Consider the following 25,645-nt stretch of genomic DNA (forward strand, 5'->3'; position numbering starts at 1 on the left):
ATTCACGACGTTGTGAATTTCGTCGTGAATAATTCGCGACGAAATTGGCGACGAAATTCACGATGTCGTGAATTTCGTCGCCAATTTCGTCGTGAATATCCGCGATTTGGTCTTTATGCGATGTCCCTTCAGGGCCACCATAGAAAAGGACTGTAAACCAGAAGGAATGTTGAGTGAGAACAGCTTGAGTAGTAGAGCTGATGAGGAGATGCTGGTTTGAGTCGGTGAGTAGAGATGATGAGTAGTAGAGAGACCTGACGTTTCGGACAGGTTGACTGTCTCTCTCCTGAAGACGGCCTATCCACTTCTTCTCTTCTTCTATCCACTGTTTCTATAACACTGCACATGGTGTACCGTAAACCACATCAGCAGATGTCGACTAGTCTCCCAAAATAGATCCAATTATAGGTTCAAATGATGAAAATTGTAATTTTGACAGGTACTTAAAAATTAAATACATTTTGCAAAATATTTTAACATCATGGGCAGTACCACAGGTGGGGGTTGGGGCATGGTGTGGGCAATGGACGAAATTTTTCAATAAGTAAAATGAAAGGTGTGACTGGCCCTAATGTTAGCGTTCTGGTACGCTAACAACGCTTCTGTGAGCTCGCCACTGGTTGGTATGCAAATTGGCAGACTGATGATGTCACCCACTCACTATTTTTTTTGTATTTTATTATATGAAATATTCTAATTTTCTCCTTGTCAAGTGAAACAAAGTTTTATTTCTCCCAGAACATGTGGAATTGCCATTATTTTAACAGACTCTCGGTTGAATATCGCTGAGTTGTGCATTGAACTGTTGTGTGAAAAATGTCTTAACTTTCTTATTTTACATCTGATTTTGATGAAATTTGCAGCGTTATGTTTGTTTGATTTTTCTCTATCGATTCAAATCAACAATTTTCTGGGGTGGACTTGACCTTTAACTGTGAATGTGATACAATCATAGTTCAGTTTTGACAAATTATATTGGTAACATCATTTTCTAAAGCTTATCATTGTTATCTTGTCATTTTGTTACTATTACTTGAGTAATCGAGTTATCCCAATTGTCTAGGCCTAATCAGGATCTGCCAAAAATTTGATTAGTGTAAATTTTGCTAATCAATTAGCGATCGGTGGCAAGCCATTTTCTATTCGATCAATGGATGTTTATTCCAAGGCCTACTGTGCATCATCATTTTCCGCAATATTTTTAGGTGAATTTTCTCTAAATGTTGAAATGAAAATAAAGGAAAATAATATAATCACTGACAGAAATACTTAAACATTTTAAGGAGAAAGCTAAATATTAAAATATTTAATTACTTTTGTTGACTAATAGGTCTTTGAAATTCTGTGATATTGACCTCTAACATATTAATGCAAATTGTGTTTTAACTAAAAAACATAAATGTATGATTATTTTTACCTTTGCTGGTTTGAATGGATTTATATCATGCTATTTATGATCCAAAAGAGTCACAGACATAGCCCAACAAAAACGAGACAAAACAAAACAAACAATGAAATACAAAAATAAAAAATCCAGAAATTGCATACAAATTTCACAAAACAATAAAATGCATGAATTATATAGCTTTTTTTGATTTGTAGATTTTTGTAAAAAATGTTAAAGTTGATATTTTTTTGCTTTGCGTTTTATTAGCTTTCTTCTAATTATTTAAAGTGAGTTAAAGGAGGAAAAATTCATACACTATGCATACTTAAAGGCCACGTCCACCCCAGAAAAATGTTGATTTGAATCAATAGAGAAAAATCAAACTAGCATAGTGCTAAAAACTTCATCAAAAATCGGATGTAAAATTAGAAAGTTATGACATTTTGAAGTTATGCTTATTTTTCACAAAATAGTTATATGCACAATTGAGTCACATGCAAATGAGAGAATGGATGATGTCCTTCACTCACTATTTCTTTTGTTTTTCATTGTTTGAATTAGACAATATTTCAATTTGTAAGATTTGAAAATAAGAACCAACTGGACTGAACCATAGAATGTAAAAAAATGGTAATTCCACGTGTTCAAGGAGAAATAAAACTTTGTTTCACAGGAGAAATAGTGAGTGATGTCATCAGTTCCCTCATTTGCATATTGACCGGGATGTGCAAATAACTTTTTTGTGAAATTAAGCGAAACTTCAAAATGTCATAACTTTCTTATTTTACATCCAATTTTGATGAAATTTTCAGTGTTATGCTTGCTGGATTTTTTTCTTTTTATTCAAGTCAACTTTTAGTTGGAGTGGACTTGTCCTTTAATTACTAAGAAATTTGTACAAATAATTTTTGGAAATTTTTTTTGATGCAGACTTTTAGGTGTCACGCAGCTCTACATGTGTGCAAATTTTTGTGGCAATTGTGTGATTAGCAGCTGAGATATGAAGGTATATCCCGGTCCAAAATAGCATACTTAAAGTTGGGTTAAGATGATTTTATCTCACTGATTCAAACAGAGATAAAGTTTTTATTTCATCTGAGAAAAATCTGTGGCTATATTTAATCCTCCATTTTTAATTCACTATTTTTACTGTTATTCCTAAGACGCTTCTACAAGGTAGCAAGAAGCCTGGCTCACTTCCTGGCTTGACTGATACCATGCTTGAATTTTGGCTCATTATCCTGACATCCTGTAAGAGTTGGCATACCAATCATGATGTATGTCAGGTTCTAGATGCAACCTTAGAGTCTGCCCTTATCAGTCACAAAGCAAGTGATGTACTGACGCAAGAAATCTTCATGACACACTTCAGGGTAAGATCATATTAGTTGATGAGAATAGAGAATATTAAGAATCTGATCTTAGTCACCTCTCATGTATGAAGTGTTGAAAATAGACAGGAGCAACAAGCGATTCCGCTCTTCGTCTGCTTTGGGATTGATCTTTCAACTGTGTAAATCTGCCAAGTACCGAGCGACTCCCAACATTTTTATTGCATTTTGAAGATACCATCCTCAATTCGTTTTCAAAAGTCTGCACTGCTGCTATATCAAATCATGTAATGCAGGCGAGACTGCCAGGCGAGACTTGACTTGTTAAAAGTCAAGTCCACCCCAGAAAATGTTGATTTGAATCAATAGCGAAAAATCAAACAAGAATAATGTTGAAAATTTCATCAAAATCGGACTTAAAATAAGAAAGTTATGATATTTAAAGTTTTGCTTATTTTTCACAAAACAGTTATATGCACAACTCAGCAACACGCAAATGAGAGAGATGATTATGTCCCCAACTCACTATTTCTTCTGTTTTTTATTTTTCAAACATTAAATAACAATGAATTAAATAATTACTTAACAATTAATAACAATGAAGAAAAACTTATTGTCAAGATTATCTAAAGGTTAGGACCTCCTTGCCTGAAGCACAAAATGTTTAAATAATGGAATTCCACATGTTCAGAGAGGAATGAAACTTCATTTCACATGACAGTGACGAGAAAATAACAATATTTTATATTTCAGATAATAAAATACAAAAGAAATAGTGAGTGAGTGATGTCATCAACTCTCTCATTTGGTTGTAATTGGCTCGTTCATATAACTATTTTGTTGAAAATAAGCGAAACTTTAAAATGCCATAACTTTCTTATTTTACATCAGATTTTGATGAAATTTTCAGCGTTATGCTTGTTTAATTTTTCTCTTTTTATTTAAATCAAGTTTTTGTTGGGGTGGACTTGTCCTTTAATGCTCACATTTGTCAAAATGAGCTTAGTATTAGACATGAAAGAGTGTACAGGGGCCTATGGTGGCTGTTTTGACTATAAAGAAAATATTTTGTGAAAAATCACGTTTTCAGAGATTATTTGACACCTGCAAGACAATTACCGGTACAGGAATTTCAAAGTTAATATGTGGATAATTTTGTGATTTCCATGGGTAAAGTGCAGTTTGGAAGCCGTATTGGATTTTTACTGATTTGCGGATAATGCTCAAGGTTATGCTATCTATACACAAGAGTAAGCTATGAATAGTAATAGCAGCACTTTGTATCCTCAGGTAAAAAGCACTATATAAATCCAGCCGTTATTGTTATTGTAAAAAGCTGGGAAATTATGAAGATAGACAATAACAAAAAAGACTGATTTTTTCAAGGCTATTTCTTATAATTTGCTTATTGTGTGTATAGTCTGTATTATATTCCTTTTGTACATTGTCATGCATGTATCTCAAAATGACTGAAATGTAAACAAGGGATCTCCATTGCATGTGATATTTCTCTCTCAGAGCTTGATGAAGCCAAGTGAATTTGGTAGTGTACTGCATACAATTGACACTTTGGAAGATATGGTACCATATTAGTGCTTAATAGAAAACTTGATATGGGTTATTAAGTTTGTCCTATTTTTTCTTCCTTTGGCTTTATTGGCAATATAATGCATGATGTGTTGTTCGGTTATGACACTACTCATGAACTTTACTCATGCCTGACTGACTATATTCCCAGCCTAGGCGCATTAATAAGCAGCTGTTAGGTGCTAGCCTGGCTTGGGCTGGACATGTGCAGTTTTCGTAATGACTTTAACACTAACAATTTTATTTTTTTTGGCTCTTATTTCACTACATCAAAATAAAAATGCAAGATACACATTTGCAATATGATGTACTAGTTTTAGAATCAAGAATCTATTTGCTTGAATTTGATTTATTTAAACTTATTTTTTCATTTTTTCTAACATCGGAATTATCTATAAAATTGAAATTAAGGTGAGGGGGTATAGACCTGTCAGATATGCTCTGAGCTGAGAGCATTAACCTATCCCACAGGGACTTTGTACTCCTGATGTCCGCTTCATGCACATAATTTACTATCTAAAAATTTCTGCCTCTGGAGTCTTCTAAATGTTCAGTTGTTTTCTTGAAACCCCACTGACCGTCTTATGTTATATGTGTTATACAATATTGATGACATTTTTAATGTTAGCACTTGTTTGATTTTTCTTTATGTAGTCAACTCAAGCTTTGTAGGGTTGGGCTTGACCTTTAGTATGGCAGTGAGTCCAAACTTTGCATGTGTCCATACTTCGCGGATGGTCATTATCTCAAAAAGTATTCAATATCTTTAAAATCTGACATCAACATGAAAAGCGACCTAAAATTACCCTCTACCGTAAGTTTCTTTAGGATGAGTTGAATATTCATGAAAATATTGATAAAAGATTGGCAAATTTGTCACCGTCAGCACTGGTTAAAAAAAAGTCTGAACTTCCTAACAAGCATCATAATATCATTTTGCAAGCAGATATTATCAATTATGTGAGTAAAACATGGTATTGACCGATTCTCTAGCATTTTGCCACTCGTCTGATATAATATCTCTCCTTTTGAGCTTGAGATTTGCTTTAAATTTCGAGACTTTGTCCTGCGAAGTTAGGTCACACTTTCAGAACTGATTTTTAGCACAGCGATTGGAATAGCATTTTGAGATCGCGATACCAGCAAGACCCCTTGACCTACTTCACATTTAAATCATGATTTTCTAGCTTACCCTCTTGCCGTCAATGTAGCTATTTTTTAGATTGATTTTCTATAAATTGTGAACGAATTTAAACCTGATGAATATTTTTAAAATGTATGTAAAGTTTGGACACCCCATCATATATAAGATTTATATTAATGTGATACTATCATTTCACCTTTGACCTTCATTTCACAGAAGAATGTGCGTAATCCTAGGGCTAGCGGTTTGCTATCATCTGTTATGTCCCTAGTCTCCTCATCCAGTCCTTTACCCACCATGACAGAGCAATACAAGAAAGAATTCCCTTGGCTTGCTTACTCTCTCATGTTAGCAGAGACAAGATTTCTGCAGGAAAATGGGGTGCTTCAAGTCATCTCACAGGAGCTTCATGCCAATGCCAATCTGACCAATGACCAAGCTCTCAAGGTACATGTATTAACAATTCTTTTATTCTTGAGATTCTAGAAGATGTGTTAATAAATGATTATGACAGACCCAAGTGGAAATATACTTACTAGCAACATTAACTAACAATGCTAGTAAAATGGCAATATTATTAATGTAACTCACAAACAAACAGAAATCAATTCATGCCAGATGGGGATGCCTGAAACAATGTGTCTGTACGTGTATGCATGTGTGAGCAATTAAGTTTTTACAGACACATATCTTACTTACTTACTTGGATTTAGTGACTTAAAGCTTGTAGCTTATTTGCCCTTCATCACATTGGATAGTCTCTGGTAGGATGTTTTTTTCAGTGCCTCTCAATGAAACTTCTTCCTCGGGTAAAGCATTCCAGTTATTTACACTCATTGTATCCCCTGAACAGAGTTCGAAGGATACTATGGATTTGGCCTCGTCCTGCGGCCGCATCCGCCGTTGCAGAGATTTCTTTGTGAGCGCTTTACCAGCTGCATTTATTCTCTGATCATCTTCAAATTTGGCATGAAGGTCAGTTATGGTAAAGCAAAGCCGACTATTGATTATGGTGTGGGCGGAAGCATCTTTTCCATGGTAGCAAGAGCTTTGTGGAATAGCAGAGATGTCCTTGTGAGTGCTATACCAGCTGCATTTCTTGTCCAATTATCTTCAAATGTGGCATGAAGGTCGGTTATGGTAAAACAAAGCCGCCTATTGCTTTTGGTGTGGGCGGAGACATCATTGCCATGGTAACGAGTTTATGTGGAAATAGCAGAGATGTCCTTGTGATCACTCTACCAGTTGTATTTCTTCTCTGATCATCTTCAAATGTGGCATGAAGGTCCATTAGGGTAAAGCAAAGCTGCCTATTGATTTTGGTGTTGGCAGAGACATCATTGCCATGGTAACGAGAGTTTTGTGGAATAGCAGAGATGTCATTGTGAGCGTTCTACCAGCTGCAGTTATTCTCCGATCATCTTCAAATGTGGCATGATGGTCCATTATGGTAAAGCAAAGTCGCCTATTGATTTTGGTATGGGCGAAGACATCGATGCCATGGTAACAAAGGGTTTTTGTAGAAATAGCAGAGATGTCCTTGTGAGCGCTCTACCAGCAGCATTTCTTCTCTGATTGTCTTCAAATGTGCATGAAGATCCATTAAGCAAAGCCGCTTACTGATTTTGGGTGTGGGCAGAGACATCGTTTTTGTGGAAATACATGTAGCAGAGATTTTCTTGTGAGTGCTCTACTGGCTGCGTTTCTTCTCTGTTCATCTTCAAATTTGTCATGAAGGTCCATTATGGTAAAGCAAAGCTGCCTAATGATTTTGGAGTGGGTGTAGACATGGTTGCCATGCAGCCCTTCCAACGGTGCCAACCTTAGAGGAAGAACACAGGAGAGAGAGAGGTAATCATATTTTTGTGAAAAAAATTGGTAAAACCTTCTGATTTATTTCCAGTTTGTCATACCAGTTGGCACACAGAAGCAATATTAGAAGGTAAAGTGAAGATGCCTATCATTTTTGGTGGTGGAGGGGGGGTCTTTATTGTCATGGATACAATCCTGCTAAATTCCAAGGTACATGTATCATAATACCATACTGTTCTCATATAGAAAGTTTGTCATAGCAGTTGGCACACAGAAGCAATATTAAATGGTAAATCGAAGATGCCTATCATTTTTGATGGAGGGGGGCGTCTTAGGGTTAGGTTTACAAAATATATCCAGATTACTATATAATTGTATTCCCCAACAGGTGCTACTGGAGAATACTTTAGGTTCTGCAGAGTTACGCTGCTACGTCATTTTATTGTCATCAAATTTGGTTCACACAGGCAGAATGTGGGCAGGGTCATTGTTGCCATGATAATTGTATTTATTTGTCAAATTTTCTTTGTGAGCTGTATATATTGCAATGATGGATGATGCGGTGGGTTCGGGGGATACGTGTGCTCGGCTGCGCGACCTGCAGAGCATCTCTAGTTTGCCTCTGTGTTTCTTACTTTCATCCTATGACCTTTGATTCTACCATGAACATCAATCTCAAAGAAGTTGTTTTGGTCAATTTGATCAAGTCCTCTTGAAATTTTGTATATTTGGATCAGTTCTGCTCTTTGTCTTCTATATGATAGAGTAGGTAGTTTTAAAGCCTTTAGCCTTTCAGGATAGTCTAGATGACAGAGATGAGGCAAAAGTCTGGTTGCTCTCTGTTGTACCTTTTCAAGTAGATCGTCATCTCATTTGTAGACTGGAGCCCATGCAGAGTTGTAATATTCCAGAGAAGGTCTTACAATGGCCTTGGAAAGCTTAAGCCATCCTTTCTCATTTGTTGCTGTGAAAGACCTCTTAATCATTCCAAGTTTTTGCATTAGCCCTTTTTGCAACATCAGCAGCATGTGTGCTGAAGGATAGAGAATCAGATATGATTGTTTACTTCTGGGACAGTCATCTTCTTAAAGACGTGACCAGTGCTCAGATATTGTGTGTTCCTTATCTTGCATTACTAGGTCGAGCTACAATGCCCAGTATAAATAATAATAATAATAATGGGTATTTAGAGGCGCTAAAAACAAAAAGTACCATAGCGCGTACAAAAGTAGGGAACATTTAATATTTGCAATGATTACTATACAATATTCAAGATGAAAAGGAAAATATTAATTATAATATATATATTTATATATAATTTACATATATAAATATTATAAACCCATTTACATATGGATGCAATTATTTCTGATGCTTTTTGTCTCACCTGCGAAGCAAAGTGAGACTATAGGCGCCGCTTTTCCGACGGCGGCGGCGTCAACATCAAATCTTAACCTGAGGTTAAGTTTTTGAAATGACGTCATAACTTAGAAAGTATATGGACCTAGTTAATAAAACTTGGCCATAAGGTTAATCAAGTATTACTGAACATCCTATTTGAGTTTCATGTCACATGACCGAGGTCAAAGGTCATACTTGGACATAAGGTTAATCAAGTATCACTGAACATCTTGCATGAGTTTCACGTCACATGACCAAGGTCAAAGGTCATTTAGGGTCAATGAACTTTGGCCGAATTGGGGATATCTGTTGAATTCCCATCATAACTTTGAAAGGTTATGGATCTGATTCATGAAACTTGGACATAATAGTAATCAAGCATTACTGAAAATTTTGTGCAAGTTTCAGGTCTCATGATTAAGGTCAAAGGTCATTTAGGGTCAATGAACTTTGGCCGAATCAGGGGTATCTGTTGAATTAACATCATAACTTTGAAAGTTTATTGGTCTAGTTCATTAAACTTGGACATTAGAGTAATCAAGTATCACTGAACATCCTGTGCGCATTTCAGGTCACATGACTAAGGTCAAAGGTCAATGAACTTTGGCCGAATTGGGCGTATCTGTTGAATTACCATCATAACTTTGAAAGTTTATGGATCTGATTCATGAAACTTGTACATAAGAGTAATCAAGTATCACTGAACATCCTGTTCGAGTTTCAGGTCATATGATCAAGGTCAAAGGTCATGTAAGGTCAATGAACTTTGGCCATGTTGGGGTTTTTTGTTGAATAACCATCATATCTCTGTAAGTTTATTGGTCTAGTTCATAAAAAAGGGAAATAAGAGTAACCATGTATCACTGAACATCTTGTGCGAGTTAGAGTAGTATTCAAAGTGAGCACTGCTGCTATATTGAACCGCGTGATGCAGGTGAGACGGCCAGAGGCATTCCACTTGTTTTCTTTCTGGCTGTTCTCTATTACTGTTACCACTATTATTGTTTGCTTATAGAGAGCTAACCAGCAATTAAAGAGTAATTACTTGGTGAATGCAAACCAGCTACCTATCTACCGGTGGGCTCAACTGGCTTTGGATACAGACATCATGCATCCTCTATTACCAGTTATATGGCAAATGTTCTTTACTCTTTATCTAGAAAGAATGAAGGCACCAGGCGGGTAAGATATCATTGTATTCTTTAAAACAATCTGAAAAATAAAATCCACCTGTATTACTTTTCTATACAAAAAATGAAATCAAATTACATTATCATACATTTCAAAGTCAAAGTTTTGTATGTACATGTATTAGCTGTGAATGGGTAAGGTATAGTATCAAGGTATATAAGGTACATGTATCAAATTAGTTGTGACTTGCCTAGGTTGTGGAACAATGAAAGATATAATGATTCTGTTACATTTTTTCACACATCACCATGTCAGGGCTCAAAATAAGATTTTGTAAGGTGAAGGCCATCTTTAATAGAGCACTTTCAGCTTAGGGAAATATGGCCTTTAATACCCCAATATTTTATGAGCATCAAGGTCATTATAAAGGGGGAATGAAGGCCACTTTCATAGGGTTGCTAATTTTGGTCAAAAGAGCGCCAAGGCCAACTTAAAAAAACTGACAAATAGCCCAACGTAAGTGTTAGACTGAAGTTCACATAAATTCAGACATCTCTGTCAAGTACCATTGCCAGCACAAGTATTATTTAGAAAAATTAAAGTAATTTTCCATAAATATCCTAAATTGTAAGTCAACCTCAAGTAAAATTCAATAAAGATAATAAGAGTATATATAAATCAATAAAAAAAGGTCCCATTATAGAACACTTCACAATGTGCACACAACTCCATCACATTTAACACATTCTCATGCCCAGGAAGACAACACTATATATCCAGGCTGCTAGAACAGTGGAGGAAACCCTCCCGCCCTGCTAAAATGAATTTTAAAGTGCTGATTTTATTCATGTTTTCCAAAAGTAAAAGGACATCTTCATAGCATAAATCATTAAAAAATATCAGTTTAGTTGATGTTGAGTATCACACAGAATTATTGATTCAATGCTAAGAGCTTTCCAGGTCATTCAAACTTGAATCATTGTATGAGTTTGGTACATTTTGATATAGATCAGCCAGACAGTACCATTATCTAGAGCTTACATCTAATGATAGATTGAAAATAGCCTAAACATTATACTTTTCTTTCACCACAGTTAATTCAACATGGCATAAAAATATCACGAGATTCAGGTCAATCTTTAAAGTTTATGATTAGCATTATTTTAATTTTTGCAAGTGGATTAATAATTTCCTCAAACCTCCAATTACCCCTTTTTTATAAATGGAATAGTGCTGGGTGATATTTGAATATTGAAATGATGCGATATTAAAAAAAAATATTGAGTGTTCAATAATTTTTTCTTCTCTTTATACCATTTCTGTTGTCATTTGTTACATATCAATTCAACAAAAATTATAAGCTATTGCAGTATCTCCTTTTCGAATGAAAAAACAAACAAACTATAATACAATAATTTTCGGTACAAACAAGGAAAAAAATACAAATTGTTTGAATACAATGACAACAATGAATTCAAAAAGCAATTACAAAACTCCAAAGACCATTTTCCAAAGCTCAATGTTTATCTCTTTAGTTGTTTTACTCTTATGCAATAATGGTTTTATGATTATGGTGATATATTGCAGTAATACAATATTACCAAAATGTTGACAATTATGGAAAATTAATTACTATTTATTGAACAAAAAAGCTGCTCTGTATTGTGCAAAACAATAAAATACATAAGAAAGCATTTTGATACCAATTATTTATCTGTGCATTTAATCAGAATTCCTCTAAAAGTCTTCTTTTTTAGGCTTTATTTACAGATGTACAGTCAAGTTCTATCATAATGCTTAAATTAGCATAATTGATTAGTGTAAAATAAATTATTATGGTTGATTATTCTCTCTCTTTCAGGACTGTAGAGCGATATAGCATAGGTTACCGCTTTTTCCAGTGCTACAGTGATGTAACTTTCTTGAAGAAGCTGAAACGTCAACTTTCACAAACTGCGGACTATCATCATAATGCTAGTCAGGGAGACATACCTGAAGGTCACTTCTCTGAAGGTCAACCACACATGAGACAGAAGAACACTGTAGAGGGTGCTGTTGGAGGAAATGAAGGAGTGGTTGATGGGAATAACAGCAAGGATTGTGAAGCTATCACTGACAAGGAAATTCACAAAAAGCTTCTCAAGTAAATTAATAGTTATTATGAATATCTAGGGAACAACTTACTATCATCTTCCTTGATTTCTCAAAGTCATTTGTAGTGTTAACCATTGTAATATGATTGAAATTCTTTCAAATTATATGGTATCCCAAATGAAGTAATGCAAGCAGCCAATGTAATGTATATAGATCCACTTTCCTTTTCTCAAAGTGTAGATGGATCAAATGGACAGTGTGTGACAACTTCTGGAATTCTTCAGGGTGACACTTGGCACAATATCTATTTGTATTATTGTAGTAGATTACATTCTAAGATATTCACTGGATGGTGTACAAACAAAAGGAATGGACATCAAAACTATGTCTACAAGTAGGGACCTAACCAAATATTTGACTGATTTAGATTATGCTGGTGATATAGCATTGACTTCTGCTCTTTTGAAGGATGCACAAGAACTGCATCTTGCAGTAGAGGATGCCTCTGCAAAGATTGGCCTCTACTTGAATTCCCAAAAGACCGAGTACATGACATTTATTGAAGCTCATCATGTGATCGCGCAATCCGCAGCTGAGATCCCCCCGGAATGACAAGAATCAAAATACCCCGGGAGATGTAGGGTTAAAAGATAGACTAGATGGCACATATACTCGGCTTTTAATGAGGGTATGAAATATTAGTGGGAGAAATCTCACAGCAATAGATGAAATTTATGGAGATCTCCCCCGATCTCCACCTCTGTAATTAAACATTCATGTAGTATGAGATTTGCTGGTCACTGTTTCCGTAGTGAGAATGAAGTTATTTCTGATGTACTTTTGTTGTGCCTCCCTCATAAAACGAGAGGACGGAAACCTTTAAATTTTGTTGATTACGTACTGTATGTAGGGATACAAATGATTTGTTTCACGATTTACCAACTCTCATGTCAGATCGCGAAACCTTGCATACCATTGTTGATTTATTCTCGGATGCATCTGATTTGTAGTGTTGTGTAGTAATTACTATGAAATCACATATATATGTGAGGTTGAAAATTTATAAGAGAAATGGAAATCCCAGTCACCAGGAATTATTGATATAGAAGGAAAGTTCACCCTCAATCATGGATATTCCATTGTTCTTTGTTTATATCAGGCTGTATCAGACATTCCTCCTTTGGCTTGAAGAACCATTACTTCATGAATCAAGTTTATATCTACCTGCATTACCAGACCAGTATGACAGAGAGAAACTGGCAACAATATTTGCTGCTCAAATGGTAAGCTCACATGTCACTGTTTTGACAAATTACCAACTGGGTGTGGTATCTGTTTATATTTGATTCTTCATGAATTGACAGTGATATTGATTTTTAATGAGTAAAGTGTAGTAATGAAGGTTTTGTATTCATTTATATGAACCTATTTTTATGTAATCATGAGCTTGTCAATAAGTAAGTTCATTTTTCACTTTTGTCACAAATGTTATGTGGCATATGTATGTAAGGAAGTATTTAAACACATTTTGCCTTCTTCACTGTTATGTATAATGAATTTCTTGATTCTAAGAAAAAGAGATGAGGTTATTTATCAATTATTTGTTACTATTTTCAGGAGCCTTGGATGGAGTATGTTGATTGGGATCGTGTGAGTTATGGAGTAGACATATTGGTAACCCAATGGCTTCAGGTTACAAGACCAACTATGTACAGGAATAATAGTCTCATTGCTCAGGATCAGGAAAAAGAAGGTAATTCTCAACAGTCAGAATGTTAACACTTTTATCTGAATAACAGTAATCCTAGCAAACTGCCCCCCTACACAGATATTGGTCATTGATCTAGTGATTGCAACTCCTTTCAAAAGTCAAATCGCAATCTTTAAGCATTGCAGTATTATCTTGTCTTTGGTGCAAAGGTAACTTTACGTGCACCTGTTGATCCTGTCTTCAATGAAAAATCAGATTCTCATTCATGTTGCCCCATAGAAGGTACACATGAAATCGCATCTCATATCAGGTACACTTGAAATCACATCTGATATCAGGTACACTTGAAATCACATCTTATATCAGGCACACTTGAAATCACATCTGATATCAGGTACACTTGAAATCACATCTCATATCAGGCACACATGAAATCACATCTCATATCAGGCACACTTGAAATCACATCTCATATCAGGTACACTTGAAATCACATCTCATATCAGGCACACTTGAAATCACATCTCATATCAGGCACACTTGAAATCACATCTCTTATCAGGCACACTTGAAATCACATCTCATATCAGGCACAATTGAAATCACATCTCATATCAGGTACACTTGAAATCACATCTCATATCAGGCACACTTGAAATCACATCTCATATCAGGTTCACTTGAAATCACATCTCATATCAGGTACACTTGAAATCACACCTCATATCAGGTACACTTGAAATCACATCTTATATCAGGCCATTGTTAAGTCATACTTTTGGTATTGTGGTCTATCATTGTTTTTGTAGCCTCAACACATATTCTCAACCATCTACATCAGTATGAGAAGCCCAAACCAGAGCCAGATGTCAAAGCCTTTATAGCTCCCATAAGAGAAATACCAGATAACGTTTTAGTGGATCATCAAGCTATGCTCCAGTTAATTGAAGGTGACCTTCAAGAGATGCTCAACTATGCCAAGTAAGAGTCACAGTGTGATCATACATACATTTACATTCATTGTATATATATATAAATTCCTCAAAAAATGTTTTGAAATCTGACTTTGATCAATAAGCCCTCCTCGGTTGTAGTAAATATCAATGTGTAATTAATATCAATGAATAGATCATTAACTTTTTTTTAAATGATACCCTACATGATATGATTATGGTTCACATGAAGGTGCAGTTCCTTGAAATGTGGGGCAAGGTCAAAATTCAAAAGTTGCAAAATGACACAATATTGAAAGTCACTGTTCTTTTTTCCGTGGTGATGAGTGAGTTTCTCAGCGGTTTCTTTTGACTTTGATCGATAATCCCTCCTTGGTTTTAGTAAATATCAATGTGTAATTAATATCAATGAATAGATCATTGATTTTTTTTAAAATGATACCCTACATGATATGATTATGGTTCACATGAAGATGCAGTGCCTTGAAATGTGGGGAAAGGACAAAATTCAAAAGTTGCAAAATGACACAATATTGAAAGTCACTGAGTGAGTTTCTCAGCAGTTTCTTTTAATTGTTTTCATGCACCTTAACATCAATATTAACATGGAATCAAACACACCTCTGCACAAGCAAGCAAACAAACAAACATGGATGGGTATTTCAAACCACGATTCAAACCATGTTATCTCACAGAACCATCACGACAGAAGCAGGGGCTTGATTTGAATGGATTTTCATCTCTATTGACACAGACGAAAGAATCATGTTCTGTATTGACCCTTCATCAATATTTCTGCTCGTTTTGCAGCTTTTCAATTCAGACCTCACCCAACACCTTTGTATCCTGCTTTTTTTGTGATTGTGTGATCATAACAGGCATGGTATCATTTTAAAGAGAATTAAATGATCTTTTGAATGATATCAAATATGCATTGTGTAAAATTGGGAGTTTGGGAAAAATTAATTGCCAATTTCAGATTTCCAAACTTTTGTTGCTCATTTTGCAGCTTTTCAATTCAGACCTCATCCAACACTTTTGAATCCTGTTCTTTTCATGATGGCATGGTCATAACAAGCATAGTATCATTTTAAAGAAAATTAAATGATCTTTTGAATGATGTCAAATATGCATTGTTAAGAATTGGAAGTTGGGAGAAATTGATGGCCAAACTCAGATTTCAAAACTTTTTTTGAGGGGTTTATATATATACATATATATATATATGTATATATATATATATATGTTCTGTATGTTTCCCTGAATTGTTCTAGTCCTTTAATCAACATTTTGTAAATTTCTATTAATTATCGCGAGCTTGCAGTTTTGAGAAATAAATAGTATCTAAATACTAAATAAAATTAAATTGTGTAAAGAAGGATAGATCATAAGGAGTAATAGTTCATTGTCAGATTTTATTCTTATAATACATTATTCCTGTTTTGTAATCTTTTTGGTTAGGGCTGTAATATCAATTTAGGAGGAGGAGACTATAATTTCTTTTTACATTCTGCTGTTACTTCTTTATACTAGTTAACAATTTTTTAAAGATTTGTTTGCTTAAATTGTGCCTAGAGAGATGCTGTGAATGTAATGTGGAGATTAGTTTATTATCTAAGTGAACCATTACAATTATTTTTATAATGCATAGAGGTCTGAATGCATACATACTCTTGATCATTTCAGCTCATTTTCAACGAGAGAAAGCTTGAATGTTGCATTGGACCTGAGTTATATTGAGCTCATGCCTACCCTCTATCATAATTCAGAAGTTGAGGTAAATATTTTCTTATAAAAGCCGCTAACAATTGATTTTTATGCCCCCGCAGACGAAGTCGGGAGGGGGCATTAAGCATTGCCCCCGTCCGTCTGTCTCCCACTTGGTTTCCGTGTAATAACTCGAAATATATTTTATGGATCTTAAAAAAATGTTGGTGTGTAGGTAGATGACACCAAAATACAAGCTAATTTCGAATTCTGAGTCCGCAGGTCAAAGGTCAAAGCTCATTAAACATGTGAGTTGGTTTCTGCGCAATAACTCGAAAAATATGTAATGGATTTTAAAAACTGTTGGTGTGTAGGTAGATGACACCAAAATACAGGCTAAGTTCGAATTCGGAGTCTGCAGGTCAAAGGTCACAGCTCATAAAATATGCGAGTTGGTTTGCGCACAATAGCTCAAAAAATATTTACATGTAATGGAATTTAAAAATTTTGGGTGTGTAGGTAGATGACACCAAAATACAGGCTAAGTTTGAATTCAGAGTCGGTAGGTCACAGCTCATTAAATATGCGAGTTGGTTCAAAGGTCTAAATTATATTGGTTTCTGCTCGATATTAAGTTTAATCATATTGAATGAATTTCTGATCGCGTTAAGCAGGGGGCATCTGTGTCCTTTGGACACGTCACATTTCTAGTTCCTTATTATTTTGCACATTACCTTCCATTCCCTGCAGTATTTTTGTGAAGTCAAATAATGCAGTAAAGCGATGGTTGAAGGGAAAAACTCTTGAGGGAGCTTATAGAGTCAGTATGTCTGTCAACTTAGTGGTCTCCTTTTTTATATTAAGTTACTTCGCTTGTATCATCTTGTATCACCAAACCATTGTGTTTGAATTCATTGTAATCTGTTTAGATTGATTATTATGCAGATGCCTTGCTGATGGTTGAAGTAAATCAATCTTGAATTTTGACAAAATTAACCTTATTAATGTTCTAATATTCACAGACAAGACTAGAAATTCCTTGTAGATCAGCAGTCTCTTCCAGGCATCGTTGCTTAGGACCAGCAAAGATTGTTGTCAGGGTAAGTTCATACTATTTCTTTAAACTTTTTCATAGTTTGATAAGTAGGACTCAAATTTTAACTTGAAATTAGGGCTCAAATTATGTCCCAGACGTTTTAATGATCATTAGTTTAATACTTTGAATAAAACCCCTTGTGATAGAAGAATGGCATATCATCAAAGGCCACAAGAGTGAAATTGTTTTTAGTTACTGCTTGCATTATTAGAAGGTATAGTGCAACTTGAACTAGGCTAAGTGAAATAGGGTTAGAAACACCCCCTCCCCTGGTATGCAATTTTGAAATACCCCAGGCTATATCTTTACAGTTTTTATATTTGACCTAATAAGCATATACCCAAAGATAAATGCTACTTACCCCCTTATTGAATTGGTTAATATTCACAGTTCCTGTAGTTGTTGTATAGATTTAGAACATTCATATGGCCAGTGATTCTGATGATATCTTTGGGGATGTACTTATTTGTTCTCAGCACCAAGAATGCAAGCTAAGTGATGCTGTGAAAAGAAAGCTGGATGAAAACAGAACTGAGTACAAACAGCTATCAATAGAAATGGAATCACCACCTCCTCCAATTATCTGCACTGCTGCAGTTCACATTGAGAATGCCATTACGTGAGTTGATAATACATACGAGGGACATTAAACATCCTGAAATGCACTCAGCAGAAAGCATCATAACTTCTTAATATTGTCATGACATCATTTACATTGTCAAGTAGACTGACCAATGAGAGGTGTTGGGTGTGTATTGTTCAGAGAATGTCTCTGGTTCTTGGAGGGATAGGTTGGCCTCACACATAGTCATGTTGAGTGTACCTGGGTGGAATTGTGCAGTTTGGGTGCAAACAGGCTATTTAGAGGTGGAGAATGTGTCTTCTGCAGAGATTTTTGGAAAGGGGGTTTGGTTTTGAATCACTTAATTGGCCATGTAGTGTACTGGGATTATGACCTAACATTTTCATGAATCTTGTGTACATACACAATGAACAATGTATTTTATGAGTGTTCTTTATTTTCATGAATCTTATGTACATACACAATGAACAATGTATTTTATGAGTGTTCTTTATTCAACATGTTAACAGTCAGGTACATGTCTAATGTTTGGAGATGAAAGTTACCGTAAGTAACGGTGTATTAACCGCACCTTTTTCTCGGCGGGATAGAAGCAAAAGTCGGGGTGCGGTTTATACACGGTGACGGGTCTGAGCCAGCCCGCCTTAACTCCTCCTGTACATGTACGATGTCTGCCAGTTCACAAGACATCAAGTGGCCGGGCGTAGCTGCCCAGGCAATGTCGTTTAGAGGGGTATGAGCCGCGGTAATGGGAAGCGATTATTACGATCTTCATTAAATATTGTCCATAACAAACGCACCCACCTTCATGACACATACTTTTGACTTTATTCTCGATTCAAAGTAGTGAAGTTCCCTGGCTAAGTTAAAAGAGACGCCAAGCATACTCAGTAATATTTTGTCACCGCTGAGCGAGAGTTGAGTGAGCTTAGAGATTGAGTTGTAATATGATTATACAGTGCGTCCCACAAAAAACGAAAACCGAGATTTATCGATGATTTATCATAACTTAATCACAAATACAATAGACTAATGACCTACCATTTTAAAGCTTAGAATCTCCTCTTTCATCTGGAATTACTTAAATTATTTCACATTCACGCATGAGTGAGCAAAAACAATTTGAAGAGGGGATTCCAAAAAATCACTTGGCGGGCCGTATCTGGGTTTTAAAAAGAAAACCACATTGTTAAAAAGTTCAATTTCTGCTCTTTAATTTGATACCTCAATTACAGAAAAAGGTCGAGGAAAAACAAAGTTCTGGTTATTTGAAATAAGGCTTGAATTTCAATAATTTCATAAAATGAAGAGGTTTTACAGGCTAGCGTTCAAACTCACTCAACGCTCCGTTTTGTTGACGATCAGCCATGCATTAACTCTTGTTACCGTGCGATAGCTTCTGTGGGAAACGGGTGAAAATACGTTTATTTACTGAAATTAGGGAAATACAAGCATTGTTTCGAGGGATCATAACTTTTTTACTTCTTGACCATTTTTTGTGATTAAGGTATCAAATAAAAGAGCAGATATTGAACTTTTTAGTCATGTGACTTTCTTTTTGAAATTTAGATACCCCCCGCCAAATGAGTTTTTGGCATCCTTTCTTTGAATTGTTTTTGCTCACTCATGCGTGGATGAGGAATAATCTAAGTAGTACCAGATAAAAGAAGAGATTCTAAGCTTTACATTGGTAGGTCATTTGTTTATTTTATTTATGATTAAGTTATGATAGATCATCACTAAATCTCGGTTTCGTTTTTTCTGGGACGCACTGTAGTGCGACTTAAGCTGGCGCTATTCAAAGTCCCATTTCGCGCCAGCTTGTTTTTTTCCTTCCTGTTTGCTTTTCATAAGATACCATGTAAATCACGCACGAGACGGCATGAAGCCGTAAAAAACAACTGGAAAAAATGTCAATTTCTTTGTTTCTTGAACCTTCCTGAAATCCCGTATCCAAAATTCATGCTAAGACATCAAATTTTTGAAAGTGATTGTGAGGTTGTGATGCAAGAAATGTGAATGTTTCTTCCTCCTACGCTGGGAAAGACACAGATCATAATTTGATAAGATGTACTGGCATGACTGGTATTGTATCGTAGTTTGCAATGTAATGGCAGTGCTGTGTGTGTGTACACTGTGACTGTGAGGTGAGTGAGTGTGTTAGTGGCCAATATTGTCGGGACCGTTCTTTCTTTCTAACATTTGTAGATGAATTGATCAAGAACAGCAGATTTCTGCATACCGGTAATGTCTTTGGATAATTTGAAATCTTAAACTTAGTTTTTGTTTCTTTGTACCTCAAATATGCATGTAAATGTGAGAAGAATTTTTTTTTAGTCCAAAGTTAGGGGTGCGGTTAATCCACCGTTACTTACAGTACATGTTTTTTCTTTCATGGAGTGTTGTCTGTAAATTGATCAATTCTGGCAATTAAAGTTGAAAAGTCTGTTTATTCATTGAATATAAACATGAAAGTCTTTGGGGGGGGGGGGAATCTGAATTGTTTCACTTTGACCTTAACAAGTGTTTGAATTACATGAGATTGACTTTGGCAGAGTCTACTGTATGTTAATTCCTCTTCTGAAATTTTGATACTTTTGTCAGCTTTTAATAGTGAAATATGTTTCTAACTTTTTTTTAGCATTCATAAAACAGATTATGAACAGAACAATAACAAAGAGTCTGGCTACGGGGGGGGGGGGGGGGGGGGGGGGGGGGGGAGAGGGTGATCTTCCTTGAAAGGTAACCAAGTTTCTTGTTCATTGATGCAAAGAGTGCTCATTTAAATATAAGTAATTGTCTGGCATATTCTGTCTGGTGGGTATGATCCAGGGGAAACCCTACAGAGGTACATGTACATGTAATAAAGCTAGCTAGATATGGCTGATAGGTAACAATTTGAAACCCACGTAACAAGATTCACCTTACTCAGTAAGTTTATGGCTACCACCATGTAACATTCCTGAAGATGACTGTTTTTTTCTTGTTTGATTGTAAGATCTGAAAAGAATTTTTGAATTTTGTTTCATCCCAATAATCATTAATAAAATTGAAATAAAATGTTGTCATTGATGCACTATGGTGATGATATCATATGGTAATAGTGGAGGCACTTAGAGACTTAACTGTAATTTGCGCTTTATAAGAATTGAGTATCATTATTATAGACTTTTACTGCATGCAATCTTAAATCCATCTTGATTAATAAAATCATTTAATAAAAACCTAATACCACTAAGATCTGTATGTACCTTGTCAGCATAACTACTATGTTTTTTTTATTTCATTTGTAGTGATTTGATCAATAAGAGTCGTTTATCTACTGGGGAAGAGAAGGTGACCCACAACCAAGTGGGTGTGGCCTTGCTATATCACCTTGCCAACAAGATGAATGATGATTGCAGGCATTATCCTCCTACCAGACAGTTTTTTACATCGTGTATTGAGATTTTAGGGCAGGTAACTTTCAAGTAGCTTCTCAATCTTCTACCATTCTTAACCCTAAATCTCCGGGGGTATTTTTGATTCTTGTCATTTCCGGGGGGGGGGTTGCCATAATGGATCTCAGCCGTGGATTGCGCGATCACAACGAAAATTTGCATGATGGTAGAGAATGACGTAATCTATGCAGTTGCATTGGTAAATTTCACTAAATTCATATATTTTTATTTTATATTGATTAATTATGCTAATTTATTCATGAAATCATACTTTTTGCTCTGATTCACTAAATAAAGCTCCTAGAATGCTAGTTTTTGGTGAAAATATTCTTTCAAGCATTCCTAAAAATTGTGAATGAAAAAAATTCTGGTACCAAGACCGATTTCTTATGTATTTTATTGTTTTTTAATTTCTTATGTATTTCTTTGTTTTTTATTGTTTTTTATGGAAATCGTTCCAGACTTAATTCTGATCATAAACAAGGCAAAATTAATTAAGTTTAATAAGTAAAAGTAGAAATAATGATACATTTATGAATTTTGGCTATATACACAATTTGCATTGGATTTGTACATGAAATCGCGTTTTTGAGCAATATTTGGTCTGACATGCACTTACGTAATGTTGCGTAAATTCGGAATCTCGTACCCGGGTGACGCAAAAGTGGTCTCAAAAGTTGTCTGAGCAAAAGTTGAGAATATTAGGGAATTAGAGCAAAAGTATGATTTTGCGTATCACACATAAACTAGCATAATTTTTTAAAAAGCAATTGAAATAAATAATAGTCTTGTAGATTAGGTCGCGGGCAATGTGCATGCCAATTTTTTAGCAAGATTGCATGGATGATGTCCAATATCTCAAACGGGGGACTGCGAGATCCCCCATCATTTGATCTCACAAAATACTTTGGCTCAGTTAGGGCTCATGATCATAAAGTAAGTGAGACAAAACTGATTTTTTTTTGTATCCATTCATTCCCATAGGAATTTGTGAGACCTTATCCTGAGCAAGCCCAACCACTTCTCCTTGAGATCCTAACCAACCATCAGCTTGCTGGTGTGTTAGCACCAAACTTTGTTCCTTGCAACTGTCCTTCATCATTTGTTCATATGTACACAGAAGTAGTTAGGGCTACAGTTAAGAACATGCAGGATCTTGCTTTTATGCTCCTGACTAAGGTAGGATTTATTTTCTCTTTAAAATAAAATCCAACAAAAATAGAAACAAAAATCAGAGAACCAGCTACATGTACTTTTAGGCGAAAGTTTGAACAATGTCACACAAATGATGAGCCAAGAATTATAAAAGATGTACTAAGCATTCCTCACTAAACCTACGTATTTAAGTTTCCTATTTACTGCATAGGTAATGCCTTGGTGATGTATTCGGTGCAATATAAAAAAAAAGATTAGGTTAAAATTCAGAAGTGACATTTCCTTTATTAGGAAATTGGTATACATGCAACATTTCACTGTAGTAACTTATCCACATTTCTTTTTTTCAAGATTTTTGTTTTTACTCATATTTTATATGTGGAACGTTGTGGCCTAGTGGATTAGTCTCCGGATTTTGAAACAGAGGGTCGTGGGTTCAAATCCCAGTCATGGCGTAGTTTCCTTCAGCAAGAAATTAATCCACATTGTGCTGCACTCAACCCAGGTGAGGTGAATGGGTAGGAATATATGCCTTGAAATGCAGAGCACGTGAAAGCTGTTTGAACTGCAGCCAGGGTAATAATATCCAAGTCCTTTGGAAGCGCATAGAGATGTTATTCATAATGTGTTATGCGCTATACAAATACTGACTATTATTATTATCAATATGTTCCAGAGGCGGTGGAACATCTAGGCTCAGACAAAGAAAGTGGAGGGGACATTTTTTTTCTGCCAAACAATAGGTGCCCCTCCACTTTCATTGTATGAGCCTGACGTTTCGTCGCCTGTGACATGTTTGCTAAATAGCGAGTTTATTGCTGAGCATTGATAGGCTTGAAATGTATTTTATTTCATTTATCATTAGTTTGACATAGCTTATTGGTTGGAGCAGTACCATCCCACACATTCTACCTGTTCTCAGCTCATCACCATTATTACTGAGGCATTGGTTGCCTGTGGAGGGAGACAGGATTCAGACTCTATACCTCTCCCTCATTATGAAGTTTACAGATCGCATCTACAGACCGTCTTTCTCTATAATTTCCCTCAGCATTATTCCTTTGTTATTCACATAGTCATGAAAGGTAAGTTATCTTCAACTTATATAATTTCATAAATCTGATCATAAGTTATCATATTATGCATGACTGATGACCCTTGTGCTATTAAATGAGGTAGCCCATTTTCCCCCTTTTTTAGAAGGCGCATGTATCCTATAACATTAATAATTGTTTTTTTTTTCATTTACATGCTTGTTAAAATTTAGAATCTTAAATGGATCATTGCCCTTTGGGAGCAGCTGATGTAATATTGTTCTCAATCTAAGATTAAACATGGCTTGTATTTGTCTTCAAAAACTCTGAAACACACGCAATATAAACCCCTCAAAAAATTTTTGGCATCTGAGTTTGGCCATTAATTTCTCCCAACTCCCAATTTTACACAATGCATATTTGACATCGTTCAAAAGATCATTTAATTTTCTTGAAAACAATACCATGCTTGTTATGATCATGCCATCACAAAAGAGTAGGATTCAAAAGTGTTGGATGAGGTTAAAATTGAAAAGCTGCAGAGCGAGCAACAAAAGTTTGGAAATCTGACTTTGGCCATTAATTTCTCCCAACTCCCAATTTTACACAATGCATATTTGATATCATTCAAAAGATCATTTAATTCTCTTTAAAATGATACCATGCTTGTTAAGATCATGCCATCATGAAAAGAGCAAGATTCGAAAGTGTAGGATGAGGTCAGAACTGAAAAGCTGCAAAATGAGCAGAAATAGTCATTCAGGGTCAATAGAGAACATGATTCTTTTGTCTGTGTCAATAGAGATGAAAATCCATTCAAATCAAGCCCCTGCTTCTGTAGTGATGGTTATGTGAGATAACATGGTTTGAGTCGTGGTTTGAAATACCCATGCATGTTTGTTTTTTTGTTATCATCACCACTGAAAAAAGAACAGTGACATTCAATATTGTGTTATTTTGCAACTTTTAAATTTTGACCTTGCCCCATATTTCAATGCTCTGCACCTCCATGTGAACCCTAATTATATCATGTAGGGTGTCATTTTAAAGAAAATTAAATGCTCTATTCATTGATATTAATTACACATTGACATTTACTAAAATTGCGGAGGGATTATCGATCAAAGTCAGATTTCCAAACTTCTTTTGAGGAGTTTACATGTAGGATGAAAAACTCTAATTTAAAGATGGCCTTCTGTTGTGTTTAACTCGTATACATACCGGTACACTATAAAAAGGTACATGTACACTGTTCATTCATAGTATATTGTACATTCAGGATACATTGTACATTCAGGATACATTGTACATTCAGGATACATCGTACATTCAGGATACATTGTACATTCAGGATTCATTGTACATTCAGGATACATTGTACATTCAGGATACATTGTACATTCAGGGTACATTGTACATTCAGGATACATTGTACATTCAGGATACATGTACATTCAGGATACAATGTACATTTAGGGTACATTGTACATTCAAGATACATCGTACATTTAGGGTACATTGTACATTCAGGATACATTGTACATTCAGGGTACATTGTACATCAGGGTACATTGTACATTCAGGATACATTGTACATTCAGGATACATCGTACATTCAGGGTACATTGTATATTCAGGATACATCGTACATTCAGGGTACATTGTACATCAGGGTACATTGTACATTCAGGATACATTGTACATTCAGGATACATTGTACATTCAGGATACATTGTACATTCAGGATACATCGTACATCAGGGTACATTGTACATTCAGGATACATTCACATTCAGGATACATCGTACATTCAGGATACATTATACATTTAGGGTACATTGTACATCAGGGTACATTGTACATTCAGGATACATCGTACATTCAGGGTACATTGTATATTCAGGATACATTGTACATTCAGGGTACATTGTACATTCAGGATACATTGTACATTCAGGATACATTGTACATTCAGGATACATCGTACATTCAGGGTACATTGTATATTCAGGATACATTGTACATTCAGGATACATTGTACATTCAGGATACATCGTACATTCAGGGTACATTGTACAT

At 35.4% G+C, this 25,645-nt stretch overlaps 1 protein-coding gene across 2 annotated transcripts in view; it reads left to right on the plus strand.

Annotated features, from left to right (window-relative positions):
* The window catches only part of LOC121410067 (ectopic P granules protein 5 homolog), a 135,966-nt gene that overhangs the window by 63,489 nt on the left and 46,832 nt on the right, over nt 1–25,645 (plus strand). For both annotated transcript variants that reach the window (XM_041601921.1, XM_041601922.1), the window contains exons 21-33: nt 2,551–2,760; nt 5,666–5,896; nt 9,678–9,844; nt 11,655–11,936; nt 13,047–13,170; nt 13,505–13,640; nt 14,408–14,579; nt 16,238–16,328; nt 17,281–17,358; nt 17,831–17,973; nt 21,231–21,396; nt 22,362–22,556; nt 23,398–23,617. In XM_041601921.1, coding sequence (XP_041457855.1) covers nt 2,551–2,760; nt 5,666–5,896; nt 9,678–9,844; nt 11,655–11,936; nt 13,047–13,170; nt 13,505–13,640; nt 14,408–14,579; nt 16,238–16,328; nt 17,281–17,358; nt 17,831–17,973; nt 21,231–21,396; nt 22,362–22,556; nt 23,398–23,617 — 2,215 coding nt within the window. The remainder of the gene's footprint in view (nt 1–2,550; nt 2,761–5,665; nt 5,897–9,677; nt 9,845–11,654; nt 11,937–13,046; nt 13,171–13,504; nt 13,641–14,407; nt 14,580–16,237; nt 16,329–17,280; nt 17,359–17,830; nt 17,974–21,230; nt 21,397–22,361; nt 22,557–23,397; nt 23,618–25,645) is intronic.

This window comes from Lytechinus variegatus, chromosome 3 (assembly GCF_018143015.1).
Source record: "Lytechinus variegatus isolate NC3 chromosome 3, Lvar_3.0, whole genome shotgun sequence".
NCBI lineage: Eukaryota > Metazoa > Echinodermata > Echinoidea > Temnopleuroida > Toxopneustidae > Lytechinus > Lytechinus variegatus.